The sequence below is a fragment of the Vespa mandarinia genome, chromosome 5 (assembly GCF_050613455.1).
Source record: "Vespa mandarinia isolate Hongniang chromosome 5, ASM5061345v1, whole genome shotgun sequence".
NCBI lineage: Eukaryota > Metazoa > Arthropoda > Insecta > Hymenoptera > Vespidae > Vespa > Vespa mandarinia.
The window spans coordinates 6372182-6395000 of record NC_140814.1 but is presented as its reverse complement, the minus strand read 5'-3'; the positions used below and the strand labels follow the sequence as shown (position 1 = coordinate 6395000).

The following is a 22819-nucleotide window of genomic DNA, read 5'->3' as shown; positions in this document are numbered from 1 at the left end:
GCCTTCCTCCTATTTTACAATCGCGTTCTCTTTCAAATCGCGTTCTCTTTCGTGAACGATTTATGGAGATTCGAATAATCCTCTTTCGGTATTCGGTCGTTTGATACGAGTTATATCGTTCCTATACCATCGCATATATAATAGGTAAAGATGATGATTTAATCTTACAAAGTAAAAAATTGGTATTATTTTTTATTCTTTAATTAATACGATTAATTATCAATTATCATATTTATCGTGGATATATAATGTAGCGTATTATGAATTTTGAATTAAATATGATTGAAAAATTGTTTATTATAATGACTATTGTGAAAATTGAAATTTAAGGATAATAATAAATACGACGATTAACAATTAATTCGTCATTTAATTATACTCGAAATATATTATTTTTCTTTTATATATTTATTTTACTTTTTAATAAGTAAATTAATGATAAATGATTTTTAATAATCATCACCTTTAATAATTGTTAATCAAGAAATTAGAAAACATGAGTAACATGATTATTTTAACTATTATAATTATTTGAAAAGTTTTCCAGATTTTTTCATTCGTTCCTTTTCACTTTAAAAATGAAATTTATCTATAAATAAAAATAATAAAAAGGGGGAAAAGAAAAAAAGAAAAAAGAAAGAAAGAAAGAAAGAGAGAAAGAAAGAAAGAAAGCCGCGAAACTTTTCAAATGGCATTAGTGCTTCGATAATTCTTATATCAAGAAATTGAAAAGTAATTTTAAATACTTCGTTATAAATTTAACATTAAGTAGTGTAACGTGCGTTTTGACGTGACATTGAAAAGTTCGAAAAGCATTATTATTGGATGAATTCCTTTACGTGCAAATTCGTAAATGATGAGAGATAGGAAAAGCAAAAGTTAGTAAAAAGGGGAGGTGGTGAAGAAGGAGGAGGTGGTGGAGGAGAAAGAGGAGAAGGAGGAGGAGATGGTGGAGGAAGAGGAGAAGGAGGACAGCCGTGAGAAGTCTTTCTTCAACGCGAGCCTTCTCGGTAATGCAGAAAGCGTGTCACCAACGACAAATCCAGCAGCGTCGATGTTGCAAGCTTGGAGTAAGTGCAAGCTCGAGTGATAATGCTTTCGAAAAGCTCGCTTCTGCTCTTTTAAGCTAACGACGAACTTCCAACGGAGCTTTCCGAACGCTTTCCACCCAACCCCCTCTGAATTTTTCTCCATGCTCGAGAAAGAGGCTCTTCCTTCGCGGATTACAAAGAAATTACGCTCGGTGAGTCGGATAAAAGCAGCTGAGCGATCCGGATTTTCAAGCTTGTGACGACAACGACGATGAGGTGCTATCGATATCGAACCTTTTTCATGCTAGAACGAACCTGGTTCTTAAATTTTCAAAAGAGATAGCTAAAATGTGACTCTAAAGTATTATTACGTTTACAAGATATACAGATTGGATTTAAAAGATTAACGTAACGTTCTAAATTTCTCTTACATTTCCATATAATTAATAGGAACATTTTAAGATAGAATAAAAGAAAAAAAGAAAAAAAAAAAAAAAAAAAGGAAAAAAAAAAGAAAAAGAAAATAGCATTAAAACGATAATATAACAAACAAAATCAAACGTATCCACGTAGCATATTATTTTTCTCTAATTTTATAATCGATTATGGTAATTCTTGTAAATTTTATTACGCCACCTTAAATACTGCTGGAATATACATAACGCAGTATTTCCTGGTAGATCGTTGAAAGAAGATAGGACTTAAATTTCGTAAGATTTAGGAGTTCGATTTCGGGAAATGGCGGCGGAAAGAGGCTCGGATCGGAAGTCTCGGAATTGAGCGGCTTAGTTCATAGCGGGAAAACGACGTCCTCTGTAAATACTCGAGCGGTTTCCAGGCAATTTACCGTTTTCGTTTAGAGTATGTCCCCTTCTTCTTCAGCATCAAGCACCTTTTCTTTTCCTTTCTCTTTTCCTTTACTTTCCTTTTGATTCTCTCTTCTACATACATACATACATACATATATACATACATACATACATACATACATACATACATACATATATACATACATATATAGACGTACAAAATCTACGGAACATTACCCTCACGAAGCGATCTCAAAGAGAATATACGAGACGAGTAGCGAGTGAACGTAGAAGGCCTCTTCTAGACCCTCTTTTCTCACTCTCCTTCTCTATATCTCTTTCTAACTATCTATCTATTCTCTATCGAGATAAATTCGCGTTGAGATAGAATCTTACAATTTCGAGGAGTCTCAAGAAGTCGACGCGATATCGGCTTATCGAAGAAAATTACGCGAGTTTGTCTTCCGTCGTGAAACCGAAAGGGAACGTAGCTTCTTAGTTCCATCGGCCTACCCTTACCTAAAATGTCTCGAGAAAATGGAGAAAGGACGTAGGGTGAGTCTCGTAAGTGGATTCAGAGAATTACACTTGCCACAAGAGTTGGCTGCTCGTTTAACGTTTACACGTTAAACGTTTTACTCGTTTCAAGATTAATCTCGATATGCCCGAAATAAAGATCGAAAGGAACATTTAATACGATGGGGAAAAGAAAAAAAAAAATAAAAGAAAAAAGAAAAAAAGAAAAAATTAAGTAGAACATAAACGATTGTCTAGACACGTTTGCATCTATACGCTCTATGGAATACATTCGGAGATATAAAAAGATGATATATAAAACCGATAAAGTCATTTTATGATCGTTACTTTGATCCAACGTTGATACTACATCACGTAACCTATTGTCTTTCAACTTGTACGAGAGTTAATGAAAGTTTTTCGATGTCTCTTTCAAAAGATTTCCGATTCAAAAAGCGTAATAATTAAAAGTTTCCTACGACTAGCGAAATTTTCTCCTTCAAGTACGTACGACGAGGAATTTAATAATCGTCTGAACCTTCCGACGAAATTAGATTTTTAAGCGCATCCGCTTAAAGAATTCTTTCGAATCAAAGTGAGATCCAAACTGTTGGAATCCAAACCCGAAATCCTATTTCCCTCTTTCTCTCTTTTTTTTTCTTTTTTTTTTTTTTTTTACCTATCCACTTTTTTTTTGTGCGTTAGTTACCTCACCAACACCAACATCGAGTGCATCGATTTTAATTAAACCGATTTACTTTACGTACGATGTAGGTATTATATCCCGTTTCGTACTAATTAAATTCCAAATACGATGAACTTTTTACACAATTCTATCAACTTCGACTTTTCTTCCTTACTAACGTCCAACGTATTCGATACGAAAAACAAGATGAAAGGTTTTATCGTAATTTTAGGAAAATACATTCATATCATTTCAACGCAACGTTACAAACTTTATGCGAACAAAACGTTACGTTCTCTCCATTAACGAAAATATTTGCGATGACAGTCGTAAAGCACGAAACATTCTCCGAAAATATCATATATTTCGTAATTTTATTCACTGTGTTACAAATCACTTAGTTCACCATTGTAAAATGTCGATTATAATGAAATAGACATATATCGAAACGAATATTCGTTATTAATCAAATGATCGATTCGATTGCAAAATAGTTCGTAATTAGTTATTAATCTTAAGGATGATGAAATATACGTGATAATAGATCGATCAATTTCTCGAATGTTTGGAAAATAACGTTTAACTTGTTGCCAGTTTTCGTATTCGTGAATTATTTGAAAAATAAAGATCAATATATATATATATGTGTATGTGTGTGTGTTTGTGTATCTGTTTGTGTGTGTGTGTGTATGTGTGTGTGTGTGTAAGAGTTTCGAGGCAATTCATACTGCAACGTTTACGTCTCTCTAGGAGAGTCTTCAAACACGAACTAGCTAGGACGTTTATTTAGCGAAGTGCATCTTTTCCTTCTTCTTTTTCTACTTCTTCTTCTTCTTCTTCTTCTTCTTCTTCTTCTTCTTCTTCTTCTTCTTCTTTTTCTTTTAATACTAGTTCCACTCTGTCCGTTTTCCTTCCCCTAGAGTCCTCTTTATTCTTTTCCTTTGGTTTCTCAACCGTCATCCCTTTCTACGTACATATAGTATGTACTTACTTCTATCCTATAAAAGTATACAACCTCTGGTCAATATCGTCCCACAGCAGCCATTTTCGACCTATCGAAAGATATTCTGGTTACGCATCGATCTTCTCTCCTCACCTTTCCTATCGAATATAACCTACCTTAAGATCTCTCTTTTCAAGAAGGATATACCTTTATCCTTTCATAGAAAAACAAATAGTTTGACTAACAATATTATAGAACTTTACAATTTTGATTGATTAAATCAGATTGTAACGTTTACATTGTTCACATAACGATTTTATATGAATTTAAATAAAATTAAATATAATACATATACAATTTCTCAATTTATTAATAATAATATATTTACTTGAAATAAATACAATGTATTTGTGATAACGATAACGGGATTTTTAATTGATGGAAATATGAGAAAAGAAAAGAGAAAAGAAGAAAAAAAGAAAAAAAGAAAAAAAAAAAGAAAAACGGAAAAAGAAAAGAAGAAAAATTACGAGCTTCGATAATGATCGAGGTGAAAATAAAAGGATACTGTATATTAAAAAGTTCTCGTATAATTAATCGAAAACTTTTCTTCTGAGAATATTAACTCGTAGTCATAAGGAAAAAGGTCAAAAGGTCTGTAGAACTATTTCTACCTTACGAAGGAATTTATCCGACTGTCTCGATTATAATTATCGAGTTTGGAACTCGAGCGTCGCGTCGTTCGTATTACATAAACTTCGAATTTCTCGGATAAGAAGCTTAATTAAGGTCTTAATTAAAAATCGACTTTTTCTTTCTGAACGTGAATGTCTCTAAGATCTATTCGAGGATCGTCCGTGCGAAGGGAAGAAAAAGAAGATGAGAAAAAAAAAAAAAGAAAGAACAGATAGAAAAAGTAAAGAAAGAGCAGTCTCTTTAATAAATTCTCAACGTGAAAGAACGCGAAGACAATACCGAGAGAAAACTCGAGAACGGGACAATAAGATCAAAGAGGGTGAAGAAGTAGCATCAGCCACAGTAGTAACAGCGCTCAGCACTTTCGTTTCTATAAAACGAAAAATCGAAAATACGTAAATGTTTCTTATTGCTTATCGTTCCACGCGAGTATCTCTTTCGAATTTTTTTTTTTTCTTATTATTATTCGCACTCTTTCTTTCTTTCTTTCTTTCTTTCTTTTCTCTCGATTAAAAGCAAAATTTCTTTAGTCTCTTCGTTCCTTTGAAAAAAATAAAAAAAGAAAAAGAAATTTTTCCCATAATTCTCTTTTGTGATTTTTCATCTTTCCTTTTTATATAAGATAAACTTATACATGGATGTCAAAGGAATCATGTTTTAAAATATTGATTTACTCGTTTCAGGAAATGCGAGAGTAGTCAGGTCTTCGTACAAGATCATCACACTCACTGCATAGATACTTGCCGTTCAACGACCATGTGCGGAGAGGTGGTCGTCCCAGAGGACCATCTTGACGTAAGTAATTACTCATTACCTAGGGAAGTAACGCTAATTAAGCTACTAATTTATGAGCTTCTCGGAACGCAAGATACAAGGCGCTCATTACGACTTCGGGCCAAATTCTACTTGACTGATCAATCGAGATATGGTTGATAATTTTACTTCGTATATTTATAGGTACCAATCAAATTCTAATTTTCAAACCGATCGTGTGGAAATTATTTAAACAAATAAATAAACAAAAGTAAACTTCCTTTAGAACAAATCGGTCTTATCGAAGTCTAATATTAAAATTCGAAATTTAAAAGTTCTTTTTTTTCATTCGCCGGTGTATTCTCTCTCTCTCTCTCTCTCTCTCTCTTTTTTCTATTATATTTAATCGATCGATCTTCGTTAATGATCTACGAGAGATCTTTTATCACAGCTGTAAAAGAAAAGTTAAGAGTACATTGAGCGACGTTAATTGGCCCCAAAAAGAATTAAAGACGAATAACTTATTATCTCGACGTACTTTCATAGAGAAGATTAACGAACTACGCAAAATTATTTACTTCGTCCTTATCCTACTACGACTATTACACTCCGTAACGCTAATGGATAACGCGGTTACCCTACTTCGAACTAGCGCAGAACCCGAGCGCTTATTTATGAGCGTTCATCGTGTGAGATCTCTTCTCGCTTATATACTCCCCCGGCCGCCATTATTCTACCTTTCCCCAAGTAAGTACCTCAACTCGATTGAGATCGGATTTCGAAATCGTTTATGAATTGCTGTAAACGATACGAGAATATTCTTTCTCTCTTTATTTTATTTCTAATTTTCTATAATGATAAATATTATTCTTTAGAAAATATTTATGATATGTACGATAATTTTTCTTCGTGTATGCGAATTTGTGAAATTTTTCTCCCATCGATCCTATTAATTTTCTATACGGACAAAGGAAACATTTTTAAATTTTACGGGCATTAAAAATTATCGATATCGTTGTGGAAAATTAAATGATAATTTTTTTTTTTTTAGAAAATAAAAATTTTCTTAATAATTTTTTTAATTGCAATAATCGTTACAATGGCTTAATCTTATATCATCCTAGATATATCTAACTTCCGTCGATTAATTTATCCGATAACGAACGTTTTAGAAATGAATTATCGAGGAAACGATAACGGCGATGAATATTTATTAGCCGGCTCTCGATCGGCTCTCAAGCGGAAGGCGTGAATTTCCGCGTTGATACCTTGAATTTTGCGATCGCAGGTGTGCAGAATTTGCAACGCAGTGGGTCACAATTGTCAGGTGGCGGAAGGAAGTAAAGCCGGTCCCGGAATCGACGGCGCGGACTTCGTATTTTATGTGTCCGCTATGCAGACCGAGAGATGTCACAAGGGATTGACGGTCGCTTATGCTGCTCACTGTCAACAGGAAGCTGCATTGGATCGGTGAGTATATTTTAACGTATGTGTGTGCGTGTATATCTCTTTCTCTTTCTCTTTTTGTTTGACTTGTATAATTCTCCTTTATATTTCCACCCTATATCCCTGACGACTGAATAAAACAAAAAAGATTCTTCAGAACGTCATCACCTTAAAGGGATTAAAATAACAAAATGGCATTTGTAAAAGAGAACAAAAAGAGATACATTTATATGAATAATAAATATACAATTAGTACCGATTATAAAGGAATGTTTTTCAATTTACATATTATATGAATAAAAGTATTTATTTAAGAATAATGTTATAAAAGAGGGTTGAAGGAAGAAAAAAAAAAAAGAAAAAAAAAATAAAGGAAGAAGAAGAAAAAGAAGAAGAAGATAAAGAGAGATTTAAATATCGAATGAATTTTTTAATAATAATGACGTTACATGGTTTATTTACAAACGAAATACGAGAAACGTGAACATGACAACAATAGTAAAAAAAAAAAAAAAAATTACAAACAACGAATAAACCAATTTCTTTTCTCGACTAATGTAACCTAACGTTGAATTAAATTTTGCCGTACGATTTAATCACTATCTCGCTTGAAGCGAGCCCCTACGGTGTTACATAGAATCTAGCTAGGGAACGATTTGGTACGTTTGATAGATACGTCGAATTTAAATATTCACTCCGATTTGCAAGGCAGATGCGAACGCGTATTGTCCACTATCTCGTATTTCCCCCTTGCACGTCTCTTTCTCTTCATCATTGTGTCCTCTTCTCTCTCTCTCTCTCTCTCTCTCTCTCTCTCTCTCTCTCTCTCTCTCTCTCTCTCTCTCTCTCTCTATCTCTCTCTCCCACTCTCCTCTTTCTCTCTTTTGAATCGTTCATATTTTTGCGATGATCGATTCGCACATTCGAGTTATAATATAACACCACTTTATTGAAATAGAATATTTCTCAATACAGACCGCGTTCGCTTCGCTATATTCACATTTATCTCGTTCTACTGATTTTCCTTCTTTCTCTCTCTCTCTCTCTCTCTCTCTCTCTCTCTCTCTGTCTGTCTGTCTGTCTGTCTGTCTGTCTGTCTGGTTGTCTCTCTATGTTCCTGTCTCCCTATCTCTCTCTTTTTACACTCGAACCTGTCAAATTCGAATTTCCTTCCTTTTCGAAATTCCCTCGTATTCTTTTCGAAGAATATTCGACGTGCATTCGACAAGTTGTATATAAAACTGGGTTGAGACGTTAAGCAAAAAAATTGGAAACTCGATATCTATCGAATTATACCACGAATTTTTCGAAAATATTTCATAAACATTTCTTTAACGACTCACTCTATTATTTTTCTTATTATTTATCACTTTTTCTTTCATTTTTTCCCCCCTCTATTTCTTCTTCTTCTTTTGTTTGTTTTTTTTTGTTTTATATATATATATATATAATATTCTATCTTCGTTTTACAATAAGCTTCACGTTTATCGATTCTGTTCGCGATGGCGCCATTAAAACGCCGCTTTGTGTCGACTCTGTTCCTCTGAAACGGACTTCCCTTAATGCATTCGACGTAAATGAAATAAGGTCTCCATCGTGTTGCACTATATACAATATACTTTGCACTATATACATTAATTATACAGGTTGTTAAATTTAAACGGAGACGATGAAATATCTCACGGGGAATTGAAGGTATCAAAAAAAAAAAAAAAGAAAAAAAAAGATAATATTTTAATATACCATTACAATGTTGAAAATCGTTCAACAAGCCATTAATACGCTAATAATATTGTAAAACACACAAATAATAATAATAATAATAATAATAATAATAATAATAATAATAATAATAATAATAATGAAAAATATGTGATAGGCATTTCGTTTATAAATGAAAATTATTATATCTTTCGACTTTTGAAATTGTTGAAGACATATTAACACGCTAAATTGACTGTTCGAAGGAAAAAAAAAGATAAATGTGAAAGATATAAGGTAAGATAAAGAAAAAAACTCGATCAATGTTTATATCTATAGCGTACGATTTAATCGATTCGTACGGTGTAACATTTATGATATTATCGATTGAATAGGTCACGTACAATACACGTTGACGTGATTTCTCAATCTCACTAATTTATTGCCTTACTACACGAAACGATACGATATAGCAGGTCATTAAATTTGTCTCAATAAATCCATTATTGTACTATGAATGAAACTATATAAATTTACATTTAAGGAAATTAACTTGACCTTAAAATCTCTTCCATTATTTCGTCGAAATAAAAATTATTTCTATCAGATAATGTGACTACTTATATCGAACATTTTTTTTTCTACCAACGTTTCTTCTTTTTTTTCCACCCTCCCGCCTTTTTTTTTTTTTTTGACTTTTTTATCGTAACTTTTATTTCCAATCAGTCATCGTTCTCGTTTAAAAATGTAACATCTAATATGTAAAATGTATAAAAAAATAATATTTTCGAATATAAGTCATCGTCGATCGATTTAATTAATGTATGTATGTATGTGTATGTATGTGTGTGTGTGTGTGTGTATATTCTTTTTTTTTTCTCCCGATACTCCATAGAAAAACATACGTATATATCAACAAAATATATAATACAGTAGAGAACAAATTATTGAGGTATATGTTTGTCGCGAGAAATTTCAATTCGCGATTTATCCATTGAAAAGCTTTTACTTCAACAATATAGTTACCTCCGGTAAAGGACGTATGTATAGAACGAGAGAAGAATCGAACGTTCCACGTGATTTAATATTTCCAAAGCAATCTATCAAACTTCCGTGAATATTTCAAAAGCATTACGATTTCTTCTATCGATCGAATGTAGTGAATTGAATTCATACGTCAGAGGCACGTGTGACGAATAATATATCAAATTCGATCTCTTACAACAACGTCTTTCTATTTTCGTAATAACTTTATAGAAGAGAAACAGAGAAATTATCCATTGAATGATACTAATATATATATATATAGGGATACGTCCCTTTAAATTTCTTAATTGTTAATTCTTTGAATATTTGATGTTATTTTCAGACCTATCGCAGGACACGCAAATCTTTGCCCAGGCAGTATCAGTACGAAGCCTCAGGAACTTGAAACATTGTTGAGCACCGTCAAACACGAAATTCTTCACGCTTTGGGCTTCTCCGTCAGTCTTTACGCCTTTTACAGGGATGAAAACGGTGAGCCAAGAACACCGAGAAGAAGTGACACCGGGAAGCCTCCGTTGAACGAAAAGTGAGTATAAAAAAAAAAAAAAAAAAAAAAGAATGGGAAAAAGAAAATAATGAAATATATAACATGGATAATAAGATACTCTTTTTACGATGATGTATATGACTGGAACGTTCATCGAAAAAATTATTTTTTTCTCTTTTATTTTATAAACGAAAATGTTTCTTTAAATAAATTATTTCCCTGTTTAATCGATCACTTATTACTATTTATATAATCATAATACTTTTATTAATTAATGGTAATTATATCGTGAAATAAATGGTCAATACACACACACACACACACACACACACACACATATATATATATATATATATATATACAAATATTTGGATCAGTATAAATAATTAAACGTCAGTATTGCGTCACTTATATTACTCACTGTTATTTTATCATAAATGTTTAAAAATACTGACCCAACAAATTAGCAGTCTTAATCGATGATTGATGAATCCTATAGTAATCAATTATTTCTACTAATTTCTAGTTTGAACTAATTGATTCTAACAGATTTTAATTGAAAATCTATACGAATGTTAATAGTATATATTGAACACGTATGAAATGACAAAACACGAATAGAAATGAAAGACATAGGGACGTAGATTACTTTGACGTTTCTATCTGATTCCCAAGGAAGAAACAAAAAGGAAACAATGTCGTCGGTGGTTAAAAACGATCCATCATCCAACCTGACGACATTCTTTCATCTCTTTTTTCCTAACTCTTTCTTCCTCCTGGATCTTCCACCATCTTTCCCGTGTATCTGCCTTTAAAATTGGAAAATTCCAGCTTTCCTCGCTTTCTTATAGTCGACGAACCGTAACGAACCGTTCCAGCGAGGAACTCGTCGTTGCTACCATCGTGCTTTTTGCTATTTCCTTTTTTTTCTCTCTCTCTCTCTCTTCCTCTCTTTCACGTTTTCCACTCTAGTTTCATTTTTTGTGTATCATCCCTCTTTCTCTCTCTCTCTCTCTCTCTTTCTCTCTCCTTCCTTTTTCCCTACTTTACATCTCGTCACTTTTAAAAATTCAACCCTCTATTCTCGACGTCTATATGCTTTTAATATTTTCTATATCAACGCCTTAAAGGATCGCGAAATATATTTTCTCGTATCTCTTGCAATTAAAGAAATTTATCTTTCAACTTAACGATACCATTTCCAACAAAAACCCTATACTGAATATCGTTATCTCGTATTATCTAGATCTAGCTTTTCAATAAACGAATTTATTATTAATAACAAACAACTAAGATGAGAATGAAATTAATCGTTTGTTTTTCTTAAATATCAAAAGAAAATTATTATCCAAGTAAATATTTATTCGATTGATTCTATTACTTTCCTATCAATATCCTACCTTGATATTTATAAGAAGAAAAGTATCTTTCGGATAAACATTTTTATAAGATTTATCGTATATATGTAACTCTCCTTTTGTGTATTTCTTGAATGCTGAACAAATATAAGATGTTCGATTTATATGATATTTCGTAAATGTTTCTATAAATCTGATCATTGATAAGTCGTCTGTTGTTATATGAGTATTATAATTTTCTTATTAAAAGTCGACGATATATTACATTTCTTTTTCTTTTTTTTTTTGTTTTTTGTTTTTTGTTTTTTTTTTGTTTTTTTTTTGTTTTCTTTTTAATTCCTCGAAAGAACAATTCATTTACAATTTTAGACAACGATCGATATCCTTTCATTTTCACAAAGCTCTTCCATTATTTCGTAAACGTTTCAAGATATAAACGAACGAGATAGATAGATAGATAGAAAAAGGAGGAGAGAGAATTATACATAGATAAATAGATAGATAGATAGAGAGAAAGAGAAAGAATAATAGATAGATAGATAGATAGATAGATAGATAGAGAGAAAGAGAGTATACATTCAAATGTAATAATGTTTTTCACCTCGTGTTCGTATTCCGTGAAATGACCATTCACGGATACATCCGTCATGTCGAAATATGAAAAGCGATGGCTGGCTCGCTGTCGAAAACAGCCTTCTACTACCGTGCTGTATCAATCATTCTGTTCGAAAAATAAAAAGAAAGAGAGAGAGAGAGAAAGAGAGAAAGAGAGAGAGAGAGAGAGAGAGAGAGAGAGAGAGAGAGCAATAGGAATGCGATTAAATTACTCTCCGGATATCTCCAGAGGTTTTTAATCGACTTTCGAACCACCAGTATGCCTGTCACGTAGGATACGATATTTTCAATGCTCCAATGGTTCTACACGTAATGATATCAGATATACACGTGTCACTAGAGATTAGAGTAGATGATTAGAAAAATTATTGAAGATGTCCATATATATACATACATATATATTATATATATATATTTTTTTTCTCCATAGATAACAAGATATCAGTTTCATTAATACGCCTGTCTTATCAATCTCCTTGCAATACTTGAAATATTTTTAGATCCTTTATTTTTTCTCTTCCTTTCTCCCTTCCCCCTTCCCCACCCTTTCAACATCACATTTGTCGACGATAAAACTTAATTTTTATTCAAATTTCGAAGTACAAATTTCATATACGTAAAGGGGAAGAAAAGTTCGTTTTAATTAATTCCATAACGAGAGATAGACAAAGCTAGTCCTTTTTTCTGCTTTTCTGTTTTTTTTTTCTTTTTCTTTTTTTTTTTTTTCTTTTACTCTCGCGAAAAGACCTTAATTAACGAACCCGATTAATGAGAGAAAAAGAAGACTGGGAAGGAGAGAGGGAGGGAGGGAGGGAGGGAGGGAGACGAAAAACAAAGCAAAAAAGAAGAGGAAAGAAGAAGTAATAATTTACCGCATGTGCGCAGATTGCAAACGCATCAGTGGAGCGAGAGTACGATCAAGACCGTAACGAGGCCATATTGGCAAGTGCACGGTGGTTACGTCGAGAGGTCGATGCAAATGATCGTAACGCCACGAGTTCGTGCCGAAGTTCAAGCACATTTCAATTGCCCGAACTTGGAGGGTGCAGAACTCGAAGACCAGGGTGAGGATGGGACGGCCTTGACGCATTGGGAAAAGCGGGTCTTCGAGGTTGGTAATATTTCGAAATTCGAATTATATCATTTTTAACGCAATTTAATTGATCCACAAAGTAAAAGTTATTCTTTTCAATAATTTCTCATTTTTGTTTAGAAATATTTACAATGCAAACGAATAAAATATATATGATCATTTATTACGATACTCTTATTAACATATTATATTATTAAAGGGCCATGATTTTCCATGGTTTAAGAATGTATAGCAAATTGAATCAACTCGATAATTTAAGAATGTTATTGATTTGAAAGAATTTAACTTTGTAGATAAAAAAGAAAAAATTGACTAATTACGTATAATTTTTATTTGTCACTTTTGTAAACATGAAAAAAAAAAAAGAAAAAGAAAAAAAAAACAGGGAAGATCCATTTTACGAATAATCTTATTTTCAAACTTTAATTACAATCCTTCCCCGTCTGCAAAGTGTTAAACAGTTTTAAAACTTCATCGTAATTTAATAATATTTCGATTGATTATGCTTTAAGAAAATTATTATGATCAATTTACGAGGACAAAAATATTATTATATTATCTGACAAAATGGTAAAATAATTAATAATAAAGAATCTTTATTTTATGACAGAACGAAGCTATGACTGGTACGCACACTCAAAATCCAGTTTATTCGAGGATTACGCTTGCCTTGATGGAGGACACCGGTTGGTACAGTGCGAATTATTCGATGGCGCAAGAACTCGGCTGGGGAAGGCGCTTAGGTTGCGATTTTGCTATGAAATCCTGCAAGGAATGGATATCCTCGAAATCATCACGTTTATCGTAAGTATCATCGTTGAATTTAAATCGTCGACACCCATATACGAATGGTTATCGTCGAAACAATCATGTTTTGAATTTTCACATTGAAATCTTATCCCTGGTAAAACGTGAATTCTTTTTCCTTGTAATTCGTGTTTATCTTCGAAAGAAAGCCTATTTCGTTAAAAGCATCGTCGGAATTTTCTTGCTTCTTGCTTGTTCAAAGCGTAAGAAACTTGATTATCGTGCACTTTAATACTCGACTGTAGTTACTCACGTAAAATGGTTGCCTGAGATATCTGAGATCCTCCATTTAATGATTTATAGAAATAAATCCATCTTCCTATTTCTTTTCTTCTCTTTTTTCTTTTCTTTATTTTTTTTCTTTTTTTTTTTAATATCCCTTTGTCACTTCCCTTCTCCGTTTTTATTTTCTATCTGATACAAGTTTTATAAGAAACAAATGTTTATTATTACCTCGCGAGATGATTAAATTATCAATTTTTTTCTGTCTGTTTTCTAAATTAAAAAAAAAAAAAAAAAGAAAAAGAAGAAATAACTCTATATCTCTTTTCTCAAATCTCTTTCTTCGAGATATCGGAATAACGGCAGAGTGCAAAAGTGAGTAATACAAATTTTTGAGATGAAAAGCTGAGAGAACTTTGGAAAAATATACGAAATCATTGAACGTGATCTCGTTACGGTTTGTATCGTCTATTATCTAATCCTAAGATTTTTCTTTTCTTTTTTAGGGGAAAATCGATTCATCCATTCTGCAATAAAGTGAAGCAAGATCCATTGCAAACCGAGTGTACAGATGATCGAAGTTCCGTAGCTTTGTGCAATTTGGTAAAACATCCTCAACCGTTACCAAAAAAATATCAGGTAGATATACATTATATATTTATACATAAATGTTGTATTTAAATTATAATTATATCATAACAATCGTATTCTCATTTTCAATAGAATTTCGATTCGATTCCACACGTACCACCTGGAGAAGAACAATACTATGGTGGTTCAGTATCCCTGGCAGATTATTGTCCTTATATCCAAGAGTTTACGTGGCGAGCTCGAAACATTGTCGTCAGAGGATCTCATTGTCTTTACGATGATAACAATCCACGTAAATATATAAAATTTATAATAACTGATATAATATTGTATATAATAATGTATATGAGAGACGTATATTTATAAAATATTCACGTTGAAAATTTTCTTTCAAATTTTATATAAAATTTTTCACGTTTTCACATTAGATCCAGAAAAAAATTTCGCTCTTGAGAAATACGGATCACACTCGAGATGCTTCGATCATACCAATCAAATGTGGGAAGAGAGAACGTGCAAATTGGCACGTCAATGGCAACATTGGGGCTCTGGTTGCTATCAATACAAATGCGAGACGGGCCGTCTGCATATTATGGTCGGTGGAATACCTTAATGAGCAATTATCTTAAGTCATTAATAATTTCACTGGCGAAGACAGAGAATATTTATTATTGCACGTGGATACGTTATCACTATCTATTATTAAATGTCATTTCTTTCATTTTAGGTGGCAAACTATACTTATACCTGCTATCATGCCGGACAAGAAATAGCAATCAGAATAATTCAAAATGGTTGGCTACATAAAGGAGCTTTAATATGTCCACCCTGTAAAGATATATGTCAAGTAAGGCATTTCTATTTGGTCTATAATCAATTAGAATAAAACTATATTAATAATGATTCTATACAAATAGACTTATCCTTTTTTTTTTTATCAATCATATTATTAATCTGTCCAATCACTTTTAGGCCGAATTAAAAGCTCGAGGCGAATGGTGTAAACCTGGCGATGAACATCCACCAGCAACTTATTATCACAGAGACAATCTTTACTGCTCATCAGCAAAAAATTTCGGCCTAAACTTAGCAATTATTCTTTTAATCGCGTATCTCTCTTTCGTCGTTAGATGATATGACGTCGTCGAATCTAGTACGTTTTTTTTACGATCATCTGACTCGATAAGACGGCAATATATTAATGATCGTTCATCATCGTAGTTGCGTTATGCGTTTAGGAATCACGATGTTTTATACAGAAGGTATACATATACATACATAACGCACATAAACACAAACACACAAATACACACACACACACACACACACAAATACACACAAAACATCGAACGTCGAAAATATTCGTTGCATTCCTTAAGCTTCGAAAAACTTCGACCCGATAAAAAATACATTCTTCTAAGCTAATACCTTAGCTCTCAAGCATACGGGTAAATTCTATTTCAGTCTAAATCGTTTCTTTAATATTCCGTTTCGATATATTAAAACATAAAAAGCTAAAAAATTTTCGTTTAGAAATACGCGAAACATTTCTAATTCTTTAATACAGTCTTAGAAATGACTCGTTTTGATTGATTTTATTGTTACTAGTTTCTTTTTTTTTTTTCTTCTTTTTTTTTTTCTTCTTTTAGACTGAAGGATTACAATGAAATCCTTATAGTGTTATTTTTGTGCGAAGAATATGTATATATATATATTATATATTATATATATATATTAAATATTATATATATATTATATATTATATATTATATATATATATATATATATATTATATATTATTAAGGAATCGGATATATTCTTAAACATTTTACAACGCGAATGAATAACGTCGTGAAATGAATCTAACATTCTATACATCATAAACTTATTAACATTCCCGTAAAATTTTTAAGAGCGAAGTGAGATGATGCATTTATGTATATGTATGTACCTCCATCTTCGTTGTACAATGATTATTTTTATTTTTTTTTTATCTTTTTTTTTTTTTTTTTTTTTCCTTTTTACGCTTAACATACAAACTTGTAAGTGAGAAACAATGAGTCATATCGAAGTGTTTTTTAAAAGACATGTAGAAGGGAGAAGGATAAAACGGCAAAGACACGTGTGTCCAAACGTTCGTACATATTTATATATGTACGACGAATTTTAAGGAATCACACAGGGTCGTTGGTTCGACAATATTATATAAAGTCAACATCCTAAACTTCTACGCGAATTAATGGATAAGGTGTAAATAATTTTACGAAAACAAAAAAAGAAAAAGAAAAAAAGAAATTTATATATATATACATATATGTATATGTATATATAATAAAGATGAATTTTTATGCGTATAGAAGAGAGAAGGCTTGCGTATGAAAAACCAAAAAAAAAAAAAAAAGAAAAAAAAAGAAGAAAAAATAAAAGAAAAAAGAAGAGAAGAAAAGTGACGAAAAGAAAAGAAAAAAGGGAACGATTAAAATGATCGTAATTAATTATCATGAATGTATTAATAAACCTAGACGTTTCACTTTCGTTTTTATTCTAAACACGTAGAGACTAATAATAATAATAATAATAATAATAATAATAATAATAATAATAATAATAATAATATAATAATAATAATAATATAATAATAATAATAATAATAATAATTAATAATAATAATAATAATAATAATAATAATAATAATAATCGTCTTAGACGATCGTACGTATTCTAATCGCTTCGAGAGGATTACGCTTTTGCGTTTCGCCCTTAAACAGATTGATAATTTGCATCGAAGCATCTTCTCTCGATACATTCCAAGGGAGAAAAAAAGAAAAAAAAAAAAAAAGAAAAGTAAAAAAGAAATGAAAAGAAAAGAAAATGAAAAGGAAAGAAGAAGAAAATGGAAAAAAGAAAGAAAAGAAAGGAAGAAGTAAAAACGTATAATTCAATTAATTAATATTCCGATTAGATAAACACGATCGGAAGTAATAATGAATTTTATATTATACCGAGAGACAGACGTTAATGCGTACGTAGTTCGACGAACGTCAGCCTGTCTTGTATAGATACAAAAAGACACTTAATCTATACTTTTGTACAGATATTATTAATGTTTAATAAGTAGTTTTACTCTCTGTATTAAAAACTTCAAAGCGAATGTGAGCGTTTTAATGCGAGTACGTATGTGTGAAAGTACGTTTGTGTACGTGTGCGTGTGTGCGTGAGTGTGTATAAGCGCGCACTTTAAAACAAAAATACGTTTCAAATCTTTTGAATGTGTACCATGGAATCTATCTTGATTTCGGCCATCGTCCTGTAGGATTTCTATTCGATAAAAAAAAAAAAGAAAAAAGAAAAAAAAAAAGAAGAAGAAAATAAAATAAAATAAAATAAAATAAAAGAAAAAAAAAAAAGAGCGAAAATAAAATCTTATACGTTTGACATATAATAATCGATTCGAATTGCCGAAAATCCTCGCGTATCTTGAAGAGAAGAGATTTCTAAATAATCTTCTTCCACATCGCGCTTTTATAAATGAAACGCATACATTCAATTCTTATATAGTTTATTACGCGCTATAAATCCATTCTCTGATTATTTGAAATTATTGAATTAAAAAAACAAAAGGTAGAACAAGAAACTAACTTGTAATCGTCATCAACGATAAAAATTTTTTTATGATCGGCCAAAAGTTCACGAAACAATGAATATTAAGAGAATTCATTATTGAAATTTTTATACACTTTAATTAAATTATCATTCCTAGCATGCAGGGTATACTCTTTCACCGTCGATTACTTCAGTTTTAATTTTGTTTAAAGCGACAAGTCGCATTTATATATATATATATATATATATTATACATGTATAAACATATATGTGTGTTTATATGAACATACAAGTATGTACTATCGATAACTTCCGTCTTTGAGTACACATGTGCCATCCCTGTAAGAAAGTAAATTATAAAAAAAATCCTCTAACGATAAGCAACGGGGACCGAACTTGTTTCTTTTCGTTGTTATATACGAGATGTATGTAAAATAATATGTTGATAGATTTAAAAAAAAAAAAAAAAAAAAAAAGAAAAAAAGAAAAAAAAAGAAAAAAAACAAGAAAACAAAAAAACGAAAGAAAAAAAGAAAACAAATTAAAATCGTCTATAATTAAACGGCTATAGACGTCGGGGAATTTAGTTGATGAACCCAGCGCAAACCATAGGCCGTTTTCGTAGATTACTTTTTTGCAAACAAAAAGGAAAACCACATGAGAGGATTAAAATTATCGAATAAAAATTGAGATGGTTGTGAGTATTACATTTTTCTCAATAGATCTTTTATCTTCTGGCACGACGATCGTCCGGATATCTTTTTATCTATCTCTCTCTCTCTCTCTCTCTCTCTCTCTCTCTCTCTCTCTCTCTCTCTCGAGAAAAAAAAAAAAAAAAAAAAGAAAAAAAAACACCTTCGCAAAAGTAGAAAAAGAAAAGAGACAAAAACAAGAAAAAAAAGGGAAAAGAAAATTAATAAAGAAAAAAAACAAAAAAAAAAAGATTAAAAATACGATGTTATGTACATAAAAAAGAAAAGAAAAGAAAAGAAAAAAAAGAAAAAAAAAGAAAAGAAAATACAGTCGATTTCTTCACTGTGGGACAATTTTATTCCAGAGATTTATATTTTTGCGTGTACATGAGTGTGTAACGTAATCGAAAAGATGTTAAATTTTCTCTAAAAAAGAAAAAGAAAAAGAAAAAAAAAAAAAAGAAAAAAGAAAAAACGGAAAGAAGGAAAGAAAGGAAGGAAGAAAGAAAGAAACAAACGTATTTCATATCACGCGTTTACACCACAGCGGAGAATTTATCTGTCCGAGATAAATGACGACCGACAACGAGTACATATGTAAAAATCGGATTTCTTAGAAAATAAGCGATGTCATTGAAAAGATACTCGTTAAATACTCGGACTATCATTCTAATTAACATGTATTTTTCCTGTAAACTGCCGCCGAAGAGAAAAATGTATAGACTAATTGTAAATCGCAATCTCTCGAATTCCTCTGATAATTCTGTTTTTATGAATGATAAAGATGTATACAAGATAATAAACGTTTAAATCTTTAGAATGTCTTTTTTGTTGATCAATTAAAATTTCACGCCGAAATATTATAATGTACATATAAAAACGATCATCATTGACTTATGAAAAAGAATGAAGTTTTATTTTTTTTTTTTTTTTTAATCAGAGAATACGAATATATTAAAAAAAAAAAAAAAAAAAAAAAAAAAAAAAACCAACACATGTTTATCTACAATATAACGCAGTAGAAGCTGATTCGAATAAAAAAAAAATAATTCGTTTTTATCCATCCATCAATATTATGAAAAGCTTATTAATATTTGTCTTTCCTGTTTGTCTAAAGAAAAAGAAAAAGAAAAAAAAAGAAAGATTTTAATAAAAAAAATATTACGATGTTTTTATGAGAAAATCTATTAACCTTGAATCGTTTGTCATTGCATATATTTTCTTACGAGACAACTCATTTAACAAATTTATTGGGTTTTTTTTTTTTTTGCTGCATCTATAATGAAATATCCGCTAATCACAATCTTTTATAAATAAACACATTTATTCACACGTTTATTCATAGTAATAAATTCTACACAAACGTTTTCGTAAAATTTATTACTATGAATATACTATCCATGTTATATCTTTCGTTTTTAAACGACATATTAATTACGAGCGTACAAAACGAGAATCCATCGTAATCTTTTCGTCGCCTTTTAATTGCACAAATGTGCAATTCAAATTTATATAAATAAATATTTAATCGTTCTTATTTCTTTAAAAAAAAAAAAAAAAAAAAAAAAGAATCTTAATTAAACAATAACACTATAATATACACCGATATGTAAATACTTACTTCGGTTACTTTCTAAATAAAAAATATCCTTGAATATACTTGAATGTATTACTTGATAATTATTAAATGAAAAGAAATTCCAATATTTAAAAAAAAAAAAGAAAAAAAATTGACACCTAATCTAATCATATGTTTGTATCATCTTTCAGATGTATTTGAATCTTGAAACTTTTAACGATAAGAAATATTCCTACGTACTTGTTGTACATAAAGAAAATTCTATACGTATAATATGTGCATTTGTGTACCTGCATTTATCTACATTTATATTCAGCGCTATCTAGCAGCTTATGCACGAATGCACTGGTTTGCATGCATTACTTTCATACGGTAGATGCTAGTTCAATGCTAGTTCGAAGCTTTTTCTGTTAGATAACGCTCGAAGTTACGCGAATATCGTCGTACTTGTATAAATTCGAAAGAGTAAAAGAGAAATAGAAGAAAGTAACTAAAAAAAAAAAAAAGGCTTAAAAAAAAAAAAAAAAGAAGAAAAAAATAGATGAAGAAAACTAATCGAAACTAAATCAATTGAATTTCTACAACTATTACAAGATAAAATTAATAAGAGGATAAATCCTAACGATATATCACAGAATCAATTAAATACTTCCATAGGATTCTTTATTATTTCCTAAAAAATGATTTCCACAAACGATTTACATTGATTAGTAACTTGAAGACTGCTTTTTAAATGGCCTCGACGACTCATTTAAGACATGAGATTGCATAGAATTACGAATTACGATTTACTAATTACAACGTTGTTCTCCGTTGCATTTTTAATATTACATACTCGAAGAAATGTACATTGTGCGTTTTATAATTCCTTTCACGAGAGAGATTCATAATATAAATAAAGAGAGAGAGAGAGAGAGAGAGAGAGAGAGAGAGAGAAAGAGAGAGAGACACTTATTTCGACACTTATTATCGTCGTGATCTCTCCGTACTCTGTTCAGGCACCGCGGACCCGATCTTGTTCTACGTTCTCCTTCTTCATAAAAATAAGAAAGAAATAAAAAAAAATCAATATTTCTATCGTACACGATTCCATCGCTAAAAAGAAAACGAAAAAGAAAAAGAAAAAAGAAAAGTAATAAAGAAGAAAGAAAAAGTAAGGAAAATTATCTACGAATTTTGTCACTCGATAGATCCATTGTCCTACATTTTAGTTCTCAAAAAAAAAAAAAAGAAAAAAAAAAAAGAGCAGAAAAATGAAACTCTTCGTTTTGTTCTTTTTTTTGTTTTCTTTCTTTCTTTTTTTTATTTTTTTTTTGTTTTGTTTTCTTTTTATTTTTTATTTTATTTTATTTTATTTTATATATATATATATATTTTTTTTTTTTTTTTTTTTTTTTTATAAGATCATTAATCTCCTCGTAATTTTCTTAAAATTCGTCCTGACAAAAGATCTTCGTCTACTTCACGGAGTAATGACAAAAAAAAAAAAAAGAAAAGAAAAAAAAGAAGGAACGAGAACTTCCTTCGAATTTTTTTCTCTATCCTGCATACCCTCGGTCCCTCCTTCTCTCTTCGCGAAAGTAAAGGAAAATGAAAAATTTTCTATCATTTTTCTCTGGCAAATGATGTTATTCTACGTTCTCCTTTGTAAAATTAAAGAAAAAAAAAAAAAAAAAAAGGAGAATTAAAAAAAAGGAAGAAGAAGAAGAAGAAGAAAGAATAAATGAAAGACTCGTCTAACATTCGTCCGACATAAAATCTTCTTCTACGTTTTCTTCTCTTTCGTAAGAGAAAAAAAAAGAAAAAAAAGAAGATAAACAGAATGAGAATTTCCTTCGAATATATATATATAATATATATATATATATATATATATATATATTATTTTTTATCCGATAAATTCTGACCTACATTCTCTTTGTTTAAAAATAAGAAGAACATATTTTAATTTCTATGATAAAATTGTTTGATTTTCCGTCATTTCTAAAATTCGTCCGGCACAAGATCGGGTAAGCTGAGAAAGCTCGCGTATTTGACGCGTCTCTCTCGTTGCGAACGTTGGCGAGTCTTCGAGCTTTCGATCGTCCCATTGTTCTCGTGATAAGAAGAAGTAGAAGTAGATCTGTCTTGATGTGAACTCTCTCC

At 30.8% G+C, this 22819-nt stretch overlaps 1 protein-coding gene across 5 annotated transcripts in view; it reads left to right on the top strand.

Annotated features, from left to right (window-relative positions):
• The window catches only part of Invadolysin (leishmanolysin-like peptidase, invadolysin), a 254307-nt gene extending 237817 nt beyond the window's left edge, over positions 1–16490 (top strand). For all 5 annotated transcript variants that reach the window (XM_085657065.1, XM_035866704.2, XM_035866711.2 and 2 more), the window contains 10 exons: positions 5364–5475; positions 6722–6903; positions 9950–10153; positions 12973–13198; positions 13791–13984; positions 14716–14848; positions 14933–15092; positions 15229–15395; positions 15528–15647; positions 15773–16490. In XM_085657065.1, coding sequence (XP_085513191.1) covers positions 5364–5475; positions 6722–6903; positions 9950–10153; positions 12973–13198; positions 13791–13984; positions 14716–14848; positions 14933–15092; positions 15229–15395; positions 15528–15647; positions 15773–15934 — 1660 coding nt within the window. In that variant the 3' untranslated portion in view covers positions 15935–16490. The remainder of the gene's footprint in view (positions 1–5363; positions 5476–6721; positions 6904–9949; positions 10154–12972; positions 13199–13790; positions 13985–14715; positions 14849–14932; positions 15093–15228; positions 15396–15527; positions 15648–15772) is intronic.
• The last annotated feature ends 6329 nt before the right edge of the window (positions 16491–22819 follow it).